The following is a 21,788-nucleotide window of genomic DNA, read 5'->3' as shown; positions in this document are numbered from 1 at the left end:
GGGGGGCTGCCGGGGCTCCCTCCGCAGGGGTGGGGGAGGCGCCGCTTTCGTGCTCTCCGGGCGGGCTCCGCCACCGGGGCCTGGCCCGCCGGGGAAGGGCGGTGTTTGTCTGCCTTCCCATGGCCGTGTTTGTCTGTCCTCCTATGCCGAGCTCCGCGCCGCCGTGCCGGGCCCGGCCCGTCGCTGTCCCCGGAACAATAGAGCCGGGCCGTGGGGGTCTCCCCGGGAGAGGGCCCCTCCGCGTAGCGCTGCGGGAGTTGGAGGGGGGCGCGCAGGCCTTTCCTGAGATGCGTGTTTTTTGAGGCCTTTGTGGGAGCCTCCGCTCCGGAGGGGTTTGCAGAGGCCCGAAGCGGTACCTCCCGGGGAGGAGAGCGTATTGTCTGTGACATGTGGTGCTCCTGCAGCTTCTTCTCAAAGCCTGAAGAGGCTTTGGGGCAGCTGGTGGCTGAAGGTGGCCCGGGCGCTGGCTTGGGGTGGTGAAACGCTGCTCTGGGTGGTCGGTGGATATGGCTTTTAAGATGAGCAGGCTGCCCTGGGAGCAATTAATGTGACAAAACAGGCGGCTGAAGAGACTGGCAGTTATTGCGAAAGTAACTCTCTGTGTGTGTAAAGCCTGAGTCAGTTCTAAGAAGTATTAGAGTGGATGTTAGAAGTACTTCTAGCTGTGAGTGTAGAATAAGGTAAATTAAATGATAGGTATGTTATTAGTCTCCAGGTATATATAGATTAATAAATATGGAAATAACTAATTGCTTCCCTTAGTACAACTGAACTGTCTTCCCTGTAAGTAGAGGGATTATTTTAGTAGTAAAACAGCTTAAAAAAGCTTCCTTAGCCTGAAATAAGATAGGTAACCTCGACATCAAAATGAGTATGTCTTGCCCAGTAACTCCAAACCCTTTGAGTCAAAGCTGGAATTCTCAGTACTATCTCCCTGAAAACTAAAAATGTTTGCTGATAAGCAGAGCTGTTGTGATTTGTATGTATGAGGGTTTTTTTTATACATAAACTGAGGACACATGACAGAACAAAGTCCTCCCAACTGTAAGCAAGCTGTTCTTTGTCTGACAGTTGCCAATAGGGAAGCTTTAGAGCTTCCAGTTCTTGCGACTGGCTGGCCAGCTCTGGCCTGTGCCTAGCACTCTGTGTTCTGGTATGGGAATTGGGGCTGGGAGAAGTCGAGAATTCTCATCTTGGGGGAATGGTACGTAACCAGCTGTGCCGCAGTGCTTGGCTGGCTGTATTTTAAAGGCTTACTTGTGGCTATACCATGTTCACAGGCTGCGGTGGTACCAGTAGCGTGTGACAGAAGCAGCAGCCTTGCTGTGCTTCCAGTAGAGCCAAGCTGCTGGAGCCAACGTACCCTGCTCTCTCAGTAGCTGTATTTGAGGTTAAAGTGGGTGGAGTCATTTGAATATTCCTTGTTAAATAATCAGGGCTTCGTTGCTGTACTTATTCAGGAAGAACAAGTATACTTGTCTTTTTTTTTTTCCCCCCTCCCCCTTGTGACTTCCAACAGCTGACTGAACACATGACTTGCCCTCCATGAACTAATGAGTAGGCCCACCATGCCTGGCCTGAGTCCTCAGAATCCAAAGCAGCTCTAATACTGTTACTTTCAAGTGCTGCCCCCCCTTTTTTTTTCTTTTGCTATTATGTTAATGCTCTACTTCTGGTTTAGAAAAACTCTAAGATGGGGTTGATCGGAACCCTCAATAAGGAAATCTTTTAAAATCCAGTAGCAGTTTCTTGCTCTTCTAGCCTGCAGTGAGAAATATAACTGATAAGATGGAAGGAAGTAGCTATGTAAAACTTTCCTCTTCCCTGTCATGCAGAGGTCCATGTTCTCAAATACTCTACTGGTAGTTCAACATGGCATGCTAAGAGTTGTAACTTAAAAGGCAAAGGTGCCAAGTTAAGAATTTAAATACAGAGAATTGCAGAGACTACACCAGAGGCATCCTTGCCCTCCTACCAAAACCAGTGAAGCAAACTATGCTGAGAAGCACAGACACAATACAACATTGACGAATCCTTAACTGAAAGTGGAAAATGAACAAGCTCTACTATAGGCTTTCCTCTGAAATCACCTAGGGAAGATACCGCCTTGCTTGGTTTACTACCCAAAATGAATGTCTGTAGGCAAGAGGGCTACCAGATTCAATTTCTGCAGCACCTTCTTAAAGCTTCCATTTTAAGACTCTTGTGTTGGAAGGTCATGTGAATTACCTGTTGGAGCAAATCTCTGGCAAAGCTTGTCCTTGAGGAAACATGACAATTACAATCAAACCATCTGTGCAAAACTATAAATAGCTTTGTCTCTAACATATATGGGATTTTGGTCTGACTTCTCTGTGAAAATGAGACCAGTTTATGCAGAACTAAACATTTGGCTGTAAACAAAATTGCTTGTGCTTCATTAGGGTGCATTTTTAAATGCTGCATTGTGAGATAGGGGTCTGGCAAGTCCGGGTTTAGGAGTAAGGGCTATGGAATAGGGCAGTTGGATGTTTGCAGTCTCTAAAACTGGTAGATGTGTGGGCTCATACTTACTGGTAGCTGTCTCTGCTGTTATAATCATAGAACCACAGAATCATAGAATGGTTAGAGTTGGAAGGGACCTTAAAGATCATCAAGTTCCAACCCCCGTGCCATGGGCAGGGACACCTCCACTAGACCAGGTTGCTCAAAGCCCCATCCAGCCTGGCCTTGAATGCTTCCAGGGATGGGGCATCCACAGCTTCCCTGGGCAACCTGTATAACATAGCAACTTCTTCAGTAACTGAAATAAACTGAGGATTTGATAAACAAGCAGAGAACCCTCACCTTGCATGCTGCCAGTGTTCCCTAATGTCTTCTGGCCTTCTCAAATGTGACCTGAACTGCTCTTCAGCCCTTGTTACTAGGGTCTGATGGACCTAAGATTCCCTTGCAGAACTGTAAAGTAATTTAAAGTGTGTTGCCTTGGTGGAAGGGAATCCAGGTAAGACCTTACCTAAATGCTGAACTTAGCTGGACACTAGCACGCTGCGTGCTGCTTGTCTGACAGCAATCCTGCATCCTTCAGATGCTGAAGTACTTCATCATTGCACAGCATTGTTTTGATAATTGCAGTTTAATTGCCTGATGAGTTGGAGTTCAGTTAGCTTCCCCCTGCAGCTTCCTAAAATGATCTCTTGTAGTTGCTGCATAAGTCTGCCTTCAGACATGGTTAAGTTGTGACATTAGACTGTGAGGATAAAAGGGTCACTTTTGTGAAGTGACAATCCAAACACGGGCTGTGCATCTCAAAACTCCCATTAGGCATGGATAATTAATTGAATGACAATAGTTAATATACCTTTTTCAGTTCTGCGGTTAGCTGTTCTGTTGAAGATCGTATTTCCTTGTAAATGCACCTTGAATAAAACTTCCAAATGAGTGCCCAAGGTCAGTGACTCCGCTGCTCAGAAATAGCCGGCAGTGAAGGGATACCCCTCTGTCACGTGCTTGCTTGCTGGCTTCTAGCATGCTTGTTGCTTTTTGTGCTCTGTTCGCGGGGATGCAGCGTCGAACCCGGTGTGCTGCTGCATTTTCTGCTCGGTGGAGATCTGCCGTGGTGATGTCATTGTTGCTGTTAGCGCTGTTCCTGTGAGAGAGACTGCTCCTCCTCTCCGGTGCCAGCAATGAGCTCTCCGTCCATGGGGGAAGCTGTGTCAACACTGCTGTTGCTAACTCATGGTCAGTAACGAGGAGGGAAGCAGGCTTGCCAAGGCCACTGGAGCGTGTTGATTTGCAGCTGATCTCAAATAGCCTTGACTGCTCTTGCCAGGGAACCTTTTCCTGAGGCCGTGGCTGTTTTCACAGGGCAGTGAAACTTCAGGAGAGCTGCACTGCCTTTGAGATGGGATCAAAGTGTGAACTTGTGGCACAGATTCCTATTTGTATAACTTAAAGGCCCTTGATCTGTTGAGTGATTTGCTCTTGTGTCTCCATAAGTACTTAAAATGCCAGTTAAAGCTGACTAATTGTGTCTAACTGTATTTGCCTGAGTTTCAAGCAGAAGTTCCTAAATGAAATTGAGCAGATTTTTATATCATCAGTTAAGAAAACAGTGTTTTTCTGGCATCTGCCTTGTATCACTGCATACTCTAACTCTGGTCACTTGGCAGATAAGCTGGACTAGTGAGGTGGTGGACAGAAGCAAAAGCAGGCAGCTGGAGCTACCCTCAGAGGCTGCCTGTCTGGAGTACTTGGACCTTGGTTGCTGGAGCTACTAGTTTATCTAATGAGTCTGTGCTGAACCCTTGATCTCTCTCCAGCTGGGAAGCAGCATCCTCTTGAAAGTAACCTGCTTGGTGCTTGTCTCTCAAGTGGGCTGAGTCACTTGGCTCTGTAGCTCTCTTCCTCTCACCTCCCAGACATGGATAATGATGTCTGAGGTCCAGACTGGCACAGTGGTAACTGTCCCAAGCCTGAGCAGTGAGATGGTTGTTAACTGAGGCATGCCTAGGCCTGATCTCCTCCCTATCTGCCCCTAACTAGAAGATGCAGTATACCAGCACTGCTCTCTTAATCTCACCACGTAAGTCACTTCAGTGAGGGTTTTTTTTGAGTCTTTTGTGAAGCTTCATCAAGAGAATAGCTGAGCTGCTTAAGTATTGATGCAGGAACTGTGCAAGAGGTATGAGGGTATGAAGTATGAGTCTGAAACAGTCTCCTCTGTAGGAATTCCTTGTTAGGCACTGACTCAGCTGTCATGGCAAGCTACCTGTTACACTCCCATTCTGGGACTGGTACTGAAATACTTGTCCTTCCTGCTCTGCAGACTGCATTAGCATGGAAAGAGGTATTGAGTGTGTGTAGGATCAGGAGTTCTGCTTGTAGATCAAGGTTTAGTTCTTGGACTGCAACCTGTCCCTAGAGGAAGCCTCTTCTTTCAAAGACTCATTACTGAGAAAAGGACCTCCTGGAATAGATGTACAGGAATAAGGTGGGGTTTTTTTGCCATTAGTGTTGGTCTCGTACTTCTCCATGTCTACTTGTCTGATGGTATGGTCTCCCATCAGTATATGTCCTACCTCTTCTATCAAGCTCCTGATACTGAAGGAGAAACAGTGTTCACTCTCAGATCTGAATCTCAGGTGTAAGCTACAGGGTCTGGCAGTGCCATCGTTTCATTTGAAGGCCTGAACCTTGGTCAAAGTCTCCCTTCACTCACTTGTTTCCTGCCCAGCCTCTAGGGACTGGTGGAAGCTAGCAGCCAGGAGCAGATAAACAAGGCTTGTTTACCTCTGACAAGGTCTAATATCTGTGCTTTGCTTACCACTGCAAAGGTTATCTAAAACCTCCTATTTGTGTTTCTAAAACCGAAAGCATGACAGGAATGTGTGAAACCTTACGCAGCTGTAGACAAAACTAGAAATTAATCTGAGTACTTGAAAAACACTGTCAGATATGGTAAAGGTCTAACAACTTTACTATTTCTTAGTGGCCTGGCTAACTTTCAGTATTTTGAATTTATCTGCCGTATCTTCTGGATATGAAGATTGAAACCCAGCTGCCCCTGGTACTGTGTTTGAGTTATAGAAAGTAATGGATGGCCTGCTGTAAGAACCATGCTGAGCTATTGGTATTCATGTAGGGGTTACTGAAACTGTTGGGTGGCTGTGTGCCAGAAGGCTGACAGACACGACTGTATGACCCAGGCTGTATGGGCGCTATAGCTGTGCTGCAGTTACTAGTACAAGATTTATCTTGCTTGATTTGGCAGCTCTCCACCAAGGAGGCCATTCTGGTAGAGGCATGGCAACATGGAAGCTATACTGGTATAGCTGAAATGCTTTGCGTAGGCAAGGCCCTTAGTCAAGACACATGGCTTGTTGCCTAGTGTCTCCCAGCAGCCAGCAATGTGCTCAACTCTCCTCCCACATCCTGAGATTGTCTCCCCCAGGGCAGAATAGGGGAAGTTGAGCTTGCTCTGATAAAGGGGGAGGGGTGTTAAAGCAAGCATGCCTGTTCTTGTAACAGCTTGATCCTTGGGGAAAATAAACTGGGAACTACCTGAAATCCCGTAGGATTTACAGGGCAACTGCTTCCTCCTGGAAGGTAAGAGCACAGCAATACTAATTCTTGAATGGCAACATAACTTGAGCCTCCAAAAGAAGGGTGGCTGAAGATGTTCAGCCTGTTAGGACTCTGTGTCTGCCCATCCCTAGGAGAAAGATACCCTGTGGTGTAAGGGCCCTTCAGCTGTTGGAGGAACTGGTGGACAAAGAAACTTCATGGCTGGAAACATCCAGCTTTCAGTGAAGCTTCTGGGTATGGCTTTCTCACAGAGCTGTCTTCCTATAACCCAAAGACTACCACTTCAGCAGCCCTGGCTTTCTGTCTGGGAGTCTTGGTCTAGGTACTGTGTGGCATTAACTCTAAAAGGGCCTTCTTGTGCTCCTGTCCTCAGCACAGCTGTAGTCTCCAAATACCTGCTACCTGATGGGGAGATGATGGTGATCATCCTCAGGTTGCTGAGGAGCAAAGTGATCCATCCAGGATGGCTGTCCAGCGTAGCTGGCTGTGTTGCTGGGGATGCTTTCTGCACTCCCTTCCCTCCCTCCCCTTGGCTCAGGGTATTTATCGCCTGGAAGAGCCTACGTGTGCCACTGCAATCTTAGGTGAAGCAGCAGTCTAGGCAAAGTTGTGTTCCTGTAGACAGAAAGAAATGACCTGCAGATCTGTCCCACTGCTTCTAAGCACACTGGTGGTGGTCTGACTAAACGTGCTGAGACACATCTGCCTTGGTACTGTAAGCAAATGCATTTCTGTGCTTGTTTTGTTCCCACTTTCAAACCATGTAATCAAATCAACATGATATCTCCTCAAGATAAGGTGGCTGCCGTGATATCTAAACCTATAGAGATCTGTTTCTAAGCTTCATACCTTCCAGGATGTGGGGGTGGGGGCTAGTCCTGTGTAGTTTGGACTTCTCTAAGGTAGAGTCACAACTCATAATGGCAGCTTTAGAGCAAGGAACTTGTTCAGTTCCACATCTAGTATTTAAACATTGTGCAGGCATATAACAACTCTGATCTGGAGAAATGCTGGGAGGTGTAACAGGGCTGTGAATCAGTGAGGCTTGGACTGGAGAACTTGGCTTTGAGAGCTTGGGCTTTGAGCCTGACTGATCATGTGCATCAGTGCCTCTCAGGAATGCAGTGCTCTCCGAATCCCAGCCCTAACGGAGCAGCAGCTGAGCTGAGACCTCAGGCAGGGCAGACCCCTTCTCATGTGCAGGTTCTGTGATTCCACTGCAGACATGGTTCCTACCAGTAGCATTGCCTTTGCCTTCCCTCTGTCATCTTGATGCTCTGGCAAACTGGCCATTGCCATATCCTCTTCCAAGGAGCTCTTTGAGCCCTTGCCCACAGCAGGGATGTGTGCTGGAGCCTCCAGCTAGGGACTGAGGGAATGTCTGGGAACTACCTGAAATCCTGTAGGACTGCAACTGAAAGGAATGTCTTCCCCAGCACTGGCTCTGGAGCTTCCTTGATCAATCACACTAAGAGCCTATTCTGCTCACAACTGCTCCAAAGCTTTTGCTTTCCAGCTGGGTTTCCTACATGTTTCCCCAAGGAAATGCATGTTGCTCCGTCATTCTCTCCCTTCAGCCTTGAGCTGTCTTAAGAGCATGTTATCCAAGAACAGGATGCTGCAGAGTGTGTGTGGGGCTGGTATCAGATCATCAGGTAGCCAGCTCACAGACCCAGTCAGTTGGCTGTTAGCACCATGTCACACCAGTTTGGTGCTCGCACTGAAGTAGTCAATGAACTGAGCTCAATGTCATGAGGCTGAGCTGTAGCTTGCTGCTGGCTGGTTCCTGAGCTCCACTTGGTCCTAGAGCAGCTCCTCCAGCACTGGAGGCTGCAACTCCACCCTCAAAATGAGGTGGAAACTTACTGCAGACAGCTGTAGTCTAAAAAGCCAATTCCTCTGGGATACTGAAACATGTTTTAAGATTCTATTTTGATCTGAGCCATGTCAGCGTGCTAGCAAGCATCTCAGCACTCGGCTGTTCTTCAAGAAGGGAAAGCTTTTGGCTTAGGACTCTCAGGTGGGGGTGGGAGATACTGGGCAGCATACCTACACCTGACAACTTGCAATAGAATGTTTTACACAAGGTATCAAAAATTAATTTGTAGCTGAGGCTCCCAGCTCCCTGAACAGAGGTAATTCCTGCCTCACAGGGCTGGCTGGGAAAGGCACCAACTGGACAGAAGCCTGCTCTTGGTGAAGCTGCAGTGAGTAGCAGGCAGCCTATCTGCTCTCCATAGGAGGGAACCATGAGCTGTGCTTGAGCTCTTGGCTGGGTACCAGCAGGAGGGAATATGTTGGTTAGAACTGCAACGTAAATGTGTGGGGAGGAAGGAGGTGGAAAGCAGTTTTGAGATGCTACTGATACAGCAGCAGCAGCTTCTGTGAAGCTGTCACAGGAATATCTTGCCAGCTGCTTTGGTGTGGGCTTTGCTTTAACTGACTGCTGCTCTGTGGTGTATCAGGGAGGCCCGAAAGCATGTCTAAGGCACCTTTGACTGTATGGAATGTAGGAGCCCATTGCCCTAAAAAGCAGCCCATTTACAGAGAGCAGTTCTTGCAAGTTGTCAACCTGAATGGCAAGATGCTCCTAATTGGCTTTTTTAGGTGCGAAGCCAGCATGTGGCCCCATTAAATGTGAGACTTTCCTAGATGGGACCTTTGAGCCAGCTGGGGAAGCTGAACTGCTACTAGACCTGTCATGGGAGTGGAAGAGGGTACTGTCCTGCTTGTGCAGCCTTTGTCAATGCAAGACTTAACTTACTGTTAAAATTTATCCTTGCATGGAGGGTTGCTACAGAAGCATGTTACCAGGCACTTGTTCCACTTGTAGAGCACTCAGGTTTGGTAAGGAAAATATGCAGTAGCAGTCAAAAATCAAAGGTAGGCTTATTTCTAGTTTCTTCCTTCAAGGCAGCTCAGCACCTCATAAGCCATGTTTGTATGAAAGTAACAGCCCCTGATGATTGTCCTCTGGCTACTGCTCAGCTTTTTGCCAGCTGAAAGGACAGGGCTTCTGCTCTGCTCATGGGCTGTTTGTCACTCTTAGGAGAATGCCAGTGAGAGATGTTGAAGGTTAATATCCACTGGTCTCAGGTAGACATTCGTGTTGAATTGCTCGGGCTGTCGCTTGTAGCTTAGCATTAGCAGGTACCTTGTTAGTGAGGTCTGTGTGAGCAGGTAGTTGGAACCAAGCTGTTGTTGTTAAATTGTATTGGTAAAACTTGTTCAGCTCCACCTTGAGCTCCTGCTGCAACCGGAGATAGAGTGCCTGGAAGCCCTGGGCACTCTGCATGGAGGAACTGTGATCCTGGTCAACTAAGGACAATTGCAGAATATCAGCCCTTCCTCAGGATGAGGCCTTGCATTTTCAGGGTAGCTGAACTGAAACAAATTCATGTGTCTACTCGAAGCCTCAGCTAAACTTGGCTTGATAAATCATGGCAGGGTACAGCGTGACTATGGGGCAAGTGATATGTGCCAATCTGTTGGTGTGCTTGATCCTGTAAGAACAGGATAAACATCCAGAGAGCATCTCATTTCAGTGGCTGAAGGTCTAAGCAGACATAACCCTCTGAGGTCCCAAACATGCTAGGGAACTTCCCACTTCTGGGAAGGAACTGGTTCAATCTGAGCTGGTCCTGAATCATTCTTCCAGCTTCAGTTTCCTTGAAGAAATGCAGAACCATTGGGGGGGGGGGGGGGGGGGGTGGATAAAAATAGCTCTTTGCTGTAGTACAGAGTCTTAATGCTTTGCAGCCTCCCCCATGTGAGAGAACAGTGAGCAGAGGTGGTGTTTCTGTGTCGGAAGCACAGTTAGTTGCATTTCAGGACACTTTTTCTGTATTCCAGGACAGAATCACGGAATCGGGGTTCTTTCAGTGTTCAAACGTGGCTGTCTTCTGCTCAGTCTGATCACTGCTGAGCCCATTGCAGTGTGGTATTCCCTATTGCAGTACTGCTGTGTCCAAATTGACTCTCTTATGGTTGGGTGTTTTTGCTAAAGGTCCTATGAAAGTGGAAAAGTGAATGCTCTGCTTAGCAGCCACAGCACCCAGCACAGATTTGCAGTGCTTCAGCTTCAAATGTGGCTTAATGTGGAGCACCTACTTACTCTGGTGCTACCTGCTGGGACAGGGAAGCAGAACCAGGTATTTTTAAGTGCTGTGGTGAGTTTAGCTCTGCTTGATGCTTGTTTTCCTACCATCTTGTGCCTTGTCAGCCTAATGTTAAATATCCCTGGCAAAGGATACAAGGTGAGAGGGGTGGTCCAAGAGTCTTGCTTCAGCTGGTTTTTAGTGGAACGTGTGGAGGATGGCAAGGTGGTAGATGTAGGAGCAGGGAACTCCTGGTCAAGTGTCCCCAGTTCTTCGAGCCTCTGCATAAGCACGCTCTGGTTCTTGGTTAGGATTGTTACTTGAACGGTTCAATAGCAAAGCTGCAACAGTAAGGACTGCTCCAGCAGCTTGCCAGCAGGTTCAAAGCTGGTACGGGTATGCTGCTGCTGCTTAGGGAGCTATTGTCTTCCATGGAGGTGAGATTTCCCACCCCCAAGGCTAGCTACTTTTGTACTAGAACTATCCATGAGCAACTTAACATGGTGTTCCTATCACAAGGGCTCCTTCAGTTAAAGGATAGCTAATCTAAGAGATCTGGCGGGCCATCAATGCAAGCTCCTACTGTTCTTTGCTTGTACCAACCAATGCCTGCATTGTGACTTGATGCATGTGAACATCTCTAAGGAATCCTTAACCACCCATTTCTGCTTTGAGTTAAAGCAGCTGTCTTCATCTAGCAAGTGAAAGGACAGTTGTAATGTACCCTGAAGCAACAAGGGAAGCCTAATTAGGTTTGGCATAGGTTTTATTTGCTCTCGTGTCTGAGGAGCTGTAGCGCTGTGGAACTTCATAGGGACGGTTTTTTGACTCTTCCTTTCAGACGAGCTAAGCCAGCAACACTTGCAGGTCAGATGTTAGGGATTCTCCTGTGTTATCACCTTACAAAGGTGATAACACTACTGTGGGAAAGAGCATGCTATAGCAGGGTTAATCTCATGAGGGTCAACATACTGTTGATGGCTTGTTTGCTTAGAGGAATGGGCATTAAAAATTGAGTGGAAGGAATTGTCTCCTGTATTGGAGACAGCTGTGTCATTGCTTTGGCACCAGTTAGCCAGGAGGAATGATGCTGACTGGTCTCCTGATTGACAGGAAGCTTCTGATGGCTCCTGAGCAGGGCTAGCTGGGTGTGTTGGTAGGCTGCTTTCTGAGCAGTCATGCAGGTGACCTCGCTCCAAGAGATTTTACACAGTGTAAAACAGAACCGATGTCTTAGATCAAATCTTAACAAACAGGTTTTTCTTCATGGTATCTCTGAGAAAGGAGCATTTCTGAACAGACACTTCCTGGGGCTGGATGTGAGCCCTGAGTGAGCTTGCACACTGCCATCTTAAGGGCTTATGCGACTCTTGCAGGATGCTGCTCTAGAGTAATTATGCCAAATATCATAGACAAGCTGTATATGTCGTACAAAATAGTCTTAGTCTTGGATACCACTGACTCAGCACTATCACAGTTTTGATCTCAACTCAAGCTGAGCTTGCTCTTTGCAGAGCACAGGGGAAACCCTGCACAGCCCACATCTCAGCTCAGTAATCCAGTGTTTCTTGCAGGTGTGACTGGAGAAACCCCTCAGGTGAGCTAACTGCTCCTTCAGGTATTCAAACCTGCTTCATCTGTGAGCTAAAGCTTTATATTCTTCTTTGTCTCCTTTAGTTGGTTTTGTACTAGCAAGACTCACCAGAAATGAGATCTATGTAGCTTAGAGCATGTATGTGGGCACCATTAGTGGGCCACAAAGCAGTAATGAACGTACTCAATGCCACGTAATGTGAGAATCAGCCTGTGTTAACACAGGAATAATCATAAGCTGCCTCTGACTTCAGGCAAGCAAGTCTTTGAGTACTGAACCTGGCCCAGGGTTGGCTGCACCTTGTTCCACTGACACAGCAAATGGCATGCTGTAACCAGGATCAACGGAGGTATTTCTGAGCTTACTTGAACTGCAATGTGTGGAGGCATCCTCTGCCATGAAGATGTTGTATTTGCTGTTGACCTAGCATGAGCTGAAGTCACCAAAATCCTTTGCATGGTGTTACAGAGACTGTAGTAAGGCTTTGCTTAGAGGACCTGGTGTCTTTCACTTCCAGTACCTCAACTTGTTAAAAACACTGTGGCTGGAAGCAAACATTGGAGAAGGTATGGTATCCCCTCCTTGGAGTAGTTTGACCCTTTGGGTTGCTTCATAAGAAACCCCAGATAAGATAATAGGGATGTCTTTAATCCATCTAGATTTAAGATCTTGCTAGGACCAGTCAGACCTCTGTTGAGCAGAAGTAGCTGCTTTAAGCAGGAGCTGCTGTTGGAGTCCTGCTCAGCCACACAGAATGTGGTAAGGATAAAGGAAATGGCAAAGGTGGTGCTATGAAGAGCAATTTGATGCTACTTAAACTTGGAGGAGTTTCCTTCTACAGGAAGGCTCCAGGAGATCAGACACTGGTACTTCCTCCAAGACCTGGAGATGTGGTTTCCTCTCTGAAGGCGAGGTCTCTTCTTGTACTGGACAAGGAGTAACTCTGAATTGTTGGTCTGTTCATACCTGTAAAGAGAAGGCTGTTAAGAGGACTTGGCCTATCAACTGACTGGGCTTCAAAGCAGCATTGATCAATCCTAGTAGAATGGGGTGGGAAACTCTGGGCAGCATCCACTGCTGGGCCCTGGCAGGACAGGAGCTCCTCACTGTCTCATGGCCCAAACCAAATACCAAGCTGAGGCAGCTCTTTCTGTGCTATGGCTCATATCCGTTGCGTCACCTGGGATGTCTCACCTGACTGGTGTTCGTGAGGCAGTAATTGCCTTTCTTGCTGATGGGGTAGCCCGTCAGCTATGACAAGAAGGCATTGTCAGGTCTGACTCGGACTTCCTTCCCATGTCTGCAGGTGGCTGCTCAGCTGAGCTGCTTCCAAGGTGATGACACTTGACAGCAGCTACCCTTCCCTTCGTAGTGGGACTTTGGTCTATGTTGAACTTGGGTGCTAAGCATCCAGTGTGACTTAGTGTTGCAATTTAGGGCTCTGTAAATCCCTCCCTGAGCAGGAGAGCTAATGCCAGCTTGTCCAAAGCTGCTTTGAATACCAGGAGGCAGTGAGCTGCAGCAGCCGGTGGCAAGCAATACTGGAAACACTAAGGAAAATAGAAGCAGTACATGCTGGCTTCTGGCACAGGCAGTTCAGGGCGAGTTGTTTTCCTCTGTCCTGAGGAAAACGGGTGACTCTCACACTGGACCTGAACCTACATAGATGTTTTCCAGGACAGTTCAGTATACACAGCTGTCTTTGAGCTGTTTCAAAGCTCTGCTTGCTTGCTCCATCTGGGCTGGTTGTGCTGCAGAAGTCTCTGGCTTGTCTAGCACAAGTGTCACTTGTCCTACGTGCTTTGAAAAGACAGGAGGTGCAGTCTGTTTGAAGAAGCTTACCATGGTCTGTTCTCCCCATGGCTATAGGGAAGACAAGTTGTAGAGTGTGGATCTTGGCAAGAGCCGAAGCAAGACTAAAATGTTGGGGTTGTTGACAACTTTCAGCTGGCTGTATCTTGGCCAGTGTAGCTGGACTGACATTGGGCAATACAGTCCGGCACAGGCAGCCTTGGAAAGGAGAGGTGTTTACACTTGAAGAAACTGTCCTGTGCGGGCTCTCTGGCATCTGTAACGCCCATCTAAGGATAGCATGAGCTCTGTGGGTGGCCTGTTGCTGCTGATCACTCAACAGCCTCTGGCTGTTATCTTCTCAACAGTGTTTCCCATCTAGATGTGTCCCTAGATGCATGGGGCGGGTGCAGTCCAAGAGGGTGTAGCTCTAAGTGTACCACTACCTGTGGTGGCCGCAGGAGGGCTTTCTCAGCTTCTGCAGCACTCGCTGATGACAAAGTCTAAAAGACTCCGTGTCTTTTAACACCCAAAGCTTGGGATGATTAAGACTTTTTTGCAATTGGACTCTGCAACTAGTAAGAGGCTCCTACAGCTTGGAGCATGCTACCTGTAGTAGTAGTGGGATGAAGCAGGTCACAGTTATCTGCATCAGCTCAGGCTGGAAGATGCATGTATCCATGTTGTTGAAAAGGGAAGGCCTCCTTAGCTGTGAAAGTCAGGAATAGCTCCCAAAGAGTAGGCGTTGTGTGGTGCAATGAATGGAGTGTAGCAGGATGGGAATTTTAGGGTAACCAAGTCCCCATATAAGGGCTTAATACAGAAAACCTGTTGTCAAGACTCTTTGAAGTAGCACAGCTATAGCCATCTTCTGGCTCCCCTTGCCGTACAGAACCTGCAGGGCTCCTCAGGGAAAGCCAGGCAGTCACTGTGTGGTGGACCAGGTCAGTGCCAAACCAGGGTCTGATCTTGATCAAGCCTGCACACCTCAGAATGGTTTGTTCCATACCCTCCCCAGAGGTGGGGAGAAGGGCCTCACAGTAGGAAAGGCATGTTCAACCACTGAGGGCAAGTATGAAGTCTTGCTATTACTGTGCTAAAGCACATCCAGGCGTGTGTTCAGGCCTGCTGCAACTGATGGCCTTCTCGTTGCTTCACTAATCTGAAGGAGACCTGGGAGCAAGTAAATGCATGGATCTCTGGAGCTCAACCTCTCACTCCTGCTAATTGGATGGACCATTAGTGGTCCAGTTAGAGCTCCCTGCCTATGAAGTGGACTGGAGTCGTCACAGGATGCAACTGAACAAACGACTCATGGTCCATCAGGGTAGTGGACTCAATGTTACGAGGTTTGTTGCTGCAGCCTCGCTTGTCCTTCCACCGAAGGTGAGGTGGCAGGGGTTAGCTGGGGGTGCTCTCAGCAAAGCGGTGGAGTCTGGTAGCAGTTACTTTGTATTTCAGCTGGCCTGTGTGGTTATGTTGTGACTGCTTCAGCCACAGTGTATCCTTGGGATGCAACATTGTCACAGAGCACAGCTGGAGAAAGCTATTGCTTCTTCAAGCTCAACCTCAAAGGGGGAGGAAGTCCCATTTTTTATTTTTATTTTTTTACTGGGAAAAAGCATAAAAAAAGCTTGTGTGCTATTGGATGCATCTCTGCTTACATCTCTCTTAGTAGCATGTATAAGAATGCTAAGGGAGAAGATCTACACTAGTACACCCACAAAATGGCCTGGAAGTAGGGTCCAAAGGTACCACAAAGGGCAAGCGCTTGGCTCATCTACCTGTTGGTATTAAATTGCCTGTTTCCTAGGCTGGGCCATGGCAAACCAGTAATGGCAAACACCTGGTTAGTGCTCAAGTGTAGCCTTGAGCCAAAGGAGTCTGGTTTCAGGAGTGCTGGGCTCCTTGCTGAGAGTCAGGTTTCTCTGACTCCCAACCTGCTGCTTTCTGCTGGGAGGAATGACATGCTAATGGTGTCTGATGGGATTCTTCTTCTTCCTTTCTAGTGTAAAAGATGACTTCTAGGAAGAAAGTGTTACTGAAAGTCATCATCCTTGGAGACTCTGGGTAAGTGGAGGAGCCTTTAAGCTGCCAATCTGCTGTCTGGATGGAGGAATGCTCTTGACTAGTGGGAGCCTGGATGTGCTACAAGAAACCAGCAGTGCCGGGAGGAGAGATTTTACAGCCCCAGATACTGTGTTACCTTATAGCTATAAGAACTCTTCACCACCTTCTGTCCAGAATATGTCCCTGCAGTTTAATATCTTGAAGTCCTGCCACAATATTAAGCAGGGGAAATGTGGTGGGCAGACCACTCTGGTAGCAGAAAGATCACCTTTCTGCAAGGAGGACATGTATTGAAATGAGCATTTCACTGAAAAAAAAAAAAAACCAAACCAAAAAAAACCCCAAAAAAAACCACAAAACCATGCTATAAGTGATCTTAAGTGACTTCTTAAAACTCTGCCTCTGTCAGAGACCTAGTTCATACTGAGCCATCTGCTGAGCTTTTGTCTGATCTGGCCAGAGCCTGCCCCTTGGAGGGAAAGCCTTTGCTCCTCAGAGCTGTTGAGCAAGGAGTCAGCTCCGCTCTTACAGGTACTTGCTGTGCAGGCTGTAACCAGACTCCCGTGACATAAGGCTTATTTATACCACTGTGCCCAGTGAGCTGTTCATCAGGGAGTGTTTCTCAGACACAGAGAGGGCATCTGAGCCTCTAAACTGGTTCTCTGGGGAAGATCTCCACCTCTGGGTGCTTAACAGATGTGTATATGAGCTGTTGCCAGCTGAGATTGTCTGTTCTTCCGCCTCCTCTTTGTGCAGAGGCTGTAGATGACTACTTCTGCTAGGTTTCTCTGGGGCACTTCATCTTCTTCCAAAATTGCCTTCATGATCATAATGTGATGCATATGCCTTACCAAGAATCAGATTACTTACAAGGCTTCTCAAGATTGTAATCCTTTGTATCCTTAGGTAGCTAATGCTCTTACTCAGCATGTTGCCTCAGCATCTATTGCTGTAAAAGCCCCTTCTTGCACAAGTGGGGTCCATTTTTCCCTGGTTGAAAGCCTGGGAGGCTATGGTGGAAGGCAAAGGGCGCTGGGATGTTCTGATCAGGGTGGTTACTGTTGAAGAAAACACTATTGAAGGAACAGCCTGCCTAGTCTTTTTTTTTTTTTTTTTTTTCTTTCTGTACAGGGTGGGAAAGACATCGCTCATGAACCAGTATGTGAACAAGAAATTCAGTAACCAGTACAAGGCTACGATAGGCGCAGACTTTCTGACAAAAGAGGTCATGGTGGATGACAGGCTAGTGACAATGCAGGTAAGGAGTGATGCTGCTCCCTGCTGCAAGGTGTCCCTGGCTGCCTAGGCCACGCTGGTGTGGAGTATCTGCTCCAGCATGGCCCGGAGCAGTGCAGGGGTTGGTGTACCAGGTGTGAATTGTTTGCACTGACCTGCTCTTGGCCATAGGTGCTGCTGGATTCCTCTACAAATCTGTGTATGGGCTGAACAAGGGAAGGCAAAGATCAGTTTGGGCTTAGCTTAAAAGCAGCTTTGCCAGGCCCAGTTTGAAAACCAGCATCTGGTACTGTCAGTAAGCTAGATCTTGTTAGAAAGGTGTGTTTCCCAAGTGTTTAGGAGCTGGAGAGGGCTGGGAAAGGACTCCTTAGTGAGGTCAGCTATTCGTGCTGCCCCGAGTCCTGTGGGTATAGTGTTAACCTGCCGGTCTGCTTGTGTCTCCAGTGTCTGAAGCTTTCATCTCCAATGTGAGATTGCAACAGGGCTTCTGCTGCCTTGCAGTCAGCCATCAGAGGAGCATTTGGACTGTGCTGGTACCAAAATGCACCCAAGCACTGCAGGAAGGACACCTGCTGACCCAAGTCCTGTGGGTATAGTGTTAACCTGCCGGTCTGCTTGTGTCTCCAGTGTCTGAAGCTTTCATCTCCAATGTGAGATTGCAACAGGGCTTCTGCTGCCTTGCAGTCAGCCATCAGAGGAGCATTTGGACTGTGCTGGTACCAAAATGCACCCAAGCACTGCAGGAAGGTCACCTGCTGACCCAAAAACCCTTGTTGTGATCAAGCAGAACTTGGATATGTCCCTTGCTGAGGCTGAACACAAAAAGGGATAACTATTGGAGTGTTTCTGGCTCTTGATACTTAGTGCCTACAGAAATTCCCAAGCCTTCAGGTGCTCCTCTGTAGCTAGCTGGGAGCTGTAGATGCCTGGTGGGGAAGTGTTGAAATGAATGCCCCAATTGTGGACTGACTATCTCAGAGTAGAGCTGGCTTATCTGCCTTGTCTTTTGCTCCAGATATGGGATACAGCAGGACAGGAACGATTTCAGTCTCTGGGAGTTGCCTTCTACAGGGGAGCGGACTGCTGTGTGCTGGTGTTTGATGTCACGGCCCCCAACACATTCAAAACCCTAGACAGCTGGAGGGACGAATTCCTCATTCAGGCCAGTCCAAGGGATCCTGAGAACTTTCCTTTTGTTGTGCTGGGAAACAAGATTGACCTAGAAAACAGACAAGTAAGTACTGGGACTTGGTGGCCTCCTCTTAGGAAATTGCTGGAGTGGGAGACCTTGTAGGAACAGGGGAGGGTTATCTGAGAAACAGGAGTGGGAGGTGCTCAGTGTGGCTCAGCTGTTGTGTGCTGCTGCTGAAGAAGAGTTTCTCCTGCCTGGGGAGGGCAAACCCCTGAGCGCAGCATGCTCCTGCCCACTGGTGGAAGGATTGCAGCAGCTTCCCAAGTAGATGCAAGGAGAGAAGCTGGTTCTCCTCCAGAACTGGTGAGAAGCTCCTATGTGAGCAGGTCCCTGCTCTGGAGATGCCTGAGCAGTCTCTGCCCTGTGGTTTGGACCCCCAGTCCTTAGACTGGGGCTGAGTGTACCCAGTGGTGGGCAGCAGTCTCCTGTGCTCTGTATCAAGGCTGTAGTTTTTGATGAGGTCAGAACTGCTGTCTCAGCTCAGGTTGGATACGAGGGGTCTCTGACCTTGTCCTAGAAGTAAAACCCCCTGCCTGCCTGGCTGAAGGTGATGATGCTGCTCTCTGTCCACCCAGGTCACCACAAAACGGGCGCAAGCCTGGTGCTACAGTAAAAACAACATCCCCTACTTTGAAACCAGTGCCAAGGAGGCCATTAATGTGGAACAAGCTTTCCAGACGATTGCACGAAATGCACTTAAACAGGTAGGGAGGGGGGCGGTGGTGCTGGTGCTGGTCCTGCCCAGCTTGGCTCCCGTGGGCAGCCTTGGGCTCTCCAGCAGCTCTTCCCAGCTGGGAATGGCTCCTGGCATGCTAGGAGTGGTCTGTGGAGCCTGGTGCTAACTCCTGCCTTCTCTCCCCCCAGGAAACCGAAGTGGAGCTTTACAATGAATTCCCCGAACCCATCAAACTAGACAAGAATGACCGAGTGAAGGCCTCTGCGGAGAGCTGCAGCTGCTGAGGGGAGAGGGAGGGGTTGAGCACAGTCCTTCACAAACGAATATCACACTTAGGCCTTCAAACACACAGCCCCTCTTCTGTGTTTAAAATGAAATTTAAAAAAAAAAAAAGATAATTTCCATCTCCAGCTGCCAAAATCCACCCATCTCTCCCATGAGCATCTGTGAGTCCCTGCACTTCAGAGCTCACCTCCCCGCACCATCCACATCACACTTCATGGTAACAGACCTTTCTCTTAGTTTAAAATGGAAACTCTTATGTATGTTTGGAACTGAATCTTAATTCCGGGTGTCCAATGGAGAGAAACTGTTTACAGGTATAATCTGTGTAACAAGTTACATACATTTTTAACTGTCTGGTGTTTTTTCCCCCGTGAAGGCTGCAACTGGAAAGGCTGATTACCCCATAGTTCATTGCAAGCTCAGCACTCAGTCCAACTAGGTTGAGTTTTGTATGTATCTCTGTTAATGCTTGTTACTTTTAACTAATCAGATCTTTTTACAGTATCCATGTATTATGTAATGCTTCTTTAGGAAAAATCTTATAGTACATGTTAATATATGCAACCAATTAAAAATGTATAAATTAGTGTAAAATTCCTGAATTACATGTTCGAGTACTGAAACACAGATTGTGTAGAAAGTGAGGAGGACACTTGTGAGCCGCAGCGCGTTCGCACCGCAGAGTCCAGATAGAGGCAGTATTCTGTACAGTAGAGATGAACTATGTAAGCCTTCTTGTTCTGACGCCAAAAAGGCTTCATCTTCTGGAAAATCTGTCTGGCTTCCTTGTATCTAAATTCTCAGATTTGCATAACAGCATTGATATGCACACTGGATTATTGGATTTAAAAATTAAATACAGCTATGAAATGACCTCATTTGTTCACCTCCCCTACTGCTTAACTCCTAACATCCTGGAGCAAGTGTGAGGAGGAGCCAGAGCTGAGGTGTCCTGGTGGCTCTTTGTACTGTGGAAGGAGCTCCTCTCCCACCTGGGTTGTGGTAGCTGTTTCTCGATGAATGACCTGGACTATGAATCTTCCCTTTCTTCTTACTGACTGCTAATCTGGATTTTTGGTATGGAAAAATCTTGGCAATCTAGTCCCTTTCCTCTCTTCCTTTCTTCCTGGTATTTGTTCTTGCGTTTGTAGCTTGCTTAAATGGAGCCCTTCTACCTGTTTTCCAGAGGTCTACATTCTAGTACGTAGGCTGAGCTCTTATGTAAAGAGACAAACATGATGCCAATAAACTTAACAAGAACAAACCTTCTTGTTTACTCCTGTTTCTGACTCTCTTTTTTTCCCTTCACTAACACGCTCTCTTTTCTCTGTCTAGTCACCACTTTAGCCAAGCCAGTGCCTGCTAATTGGAGGATGTTTGTGCTTTCTCCTTGCCATAAAGGTTCCAGATGGATTTTCAAGAGTGGGCTGAGCAGGCTCTGTTGGCTTGGCTGACCCCAGACTGCAGTAGGGCTGCTCCCCCTCTGCTGTTCCCAGAGCTGCCCACAGCAGCAGGAGAGGTGCTGGATCTGAGCACAGACCTCCAGCCCCCTCCTGGGCACATGAAAACCCTTGTGGAAGGGTGGAGAGGAGGTCAGAGCTGGTCAAGCTCTTGCTACCCCCTTCTGGGGTGAGTTGATGGGAAGAGCAGGCTCAGCCCTTCCCATCCACCAGTTGGATGCTTTGGCTGGAGGAGAAGCAAGGGTGGTCTAGAGTGAGTGGGAGGACCTTTCCTTGGCCCAGCCTAGTTAAGGTTATGGCTTTAACTTCAAGATGCTGGGCATAGCCCTCAGCTTGCACTCAGCCAGGCTGAGCTCACTACTCCTCTGCCCCCAGGAAGATGGAAAACGAAGTATAGAGAAATGAGGCCAGTTATTTCAAGAGCTTTCTAACAGTCTTTGTGCTCTATATCCTATTTTATGTCTTTGTCCTATCACACTTTTCTCTCACTTGACTGGGTTTTTGCTGTCCACATCACTTTCAAATAACTGCTCTGCAATAGCGATGTGTCCTGGTGGGACTGCTTTCCTGTTTGCACCTTTTTGAGAGACTCAGGCCTTCTGCTCACCTCCTTCTAAAGCACCTGCCCTTGTTTTCTGTAGGTACTGTTCCAGGGTGGAGAAAGCTGAGCTGGGGGAGGGGGGAGCAATCACTATAAAGTGATGGTTTTGGGTAAAGGGGAGGGTTGTAACTCTGCACCTACATCCTGTTGGCCTGGCCTTGGGTGGTGGAGCTGTGGATGAGCCCTGAAGAGACTTCTGTTTAATCTCATCAAATAAGCTGGCGGAGACACAAGGCCAAGGGGGAGTGCTCCATAGGGGGTGGGACAGCTGTGGAGCTCCTTGCCACAGGATGTTATGGATGCTGGAAGGGAGGGCTCTATTTACCACCTACAAACCAGTGTTTTTGCAGGTGGGACCATCGTATAGACACAGAGATGTTCAAGAAACATCGCAGGAGGCGAACGCCATGGGAATTAGTGCCCTGCTGTTACACTGGGGCTGATGGTGCCGCAGATGGGGACTGGTGTTCCTGCAAGAATGGCTCGTCATCACTGTGCTCAGGAGGAGCTGGCTGGGCCTGCGGTACAAGGGTGCTTAAAACCATTCCTGGCATCAGCGAGGCCTCGTGGCTTCTACTTGTGTGCTGACCCTTCTGCCCCATGAGCTGCAGGTGCAGTGAGGGGTGACTCAGAGGAATCCTGGCCCTGGGAGAGGCCGAGATGTTCAGGGATGGTTCTGCTCTTTGCCCAGGTCCTGGCTGGGCAGGAGGGAGAGACCCG

General features: G+C 48.1%; 1 protein-coding gene across 1 annotated transcript; it reads left to right on the top strand.

Moving 5' to 3' along the window:
- The first annotated feature begins 15,511 nt into the window (after nt 1–15,511).
- Nucleotides 15,512–20,281, top strand: RAB7A (RAB7A, member RAS oncogene family). Its single transcript, XM_014943240.1, has 5 exons — nt 15,512–15,618; nt 16,750–16,876; nt 17,870–18,088; nt 18,622–18,750; nt 18,911–20,281. The coding sequence occupies exons 1-5, from the start codon at nt 15,566–15,568 to the stop codon at nt 19,004–19,006; spliced, it is 624 nt and encodes a 207-aa protein (XP_014798726.1). The 5' UTR covers nt 15,512–15,565; the 3' UTR covers nt 19,007–20,281.
- Nucleotides 20,282–21,788: the final 1,507 nt, after the last annotated feature.

Source organism: Calidris pugnax, unplaced genomic scaffold, assembly GCF_001431845.1.
Source record: "Calidris pugnax isolate Ruff unplaced genomic scaffold, ASM143184v1 scaffold128, whole genome shotgun sequence".
Taxonomy (NCBI): Eukaryota; Metazoa; Chordata; class Aves; order Charadriiformes; family Scolopacidae; genus Calidris; species Calidris pugnax.
Note: the sequence above shows the minus strand (reverse complement) of the source record. Positions and strands in the feature narration are given on the sequence as shown.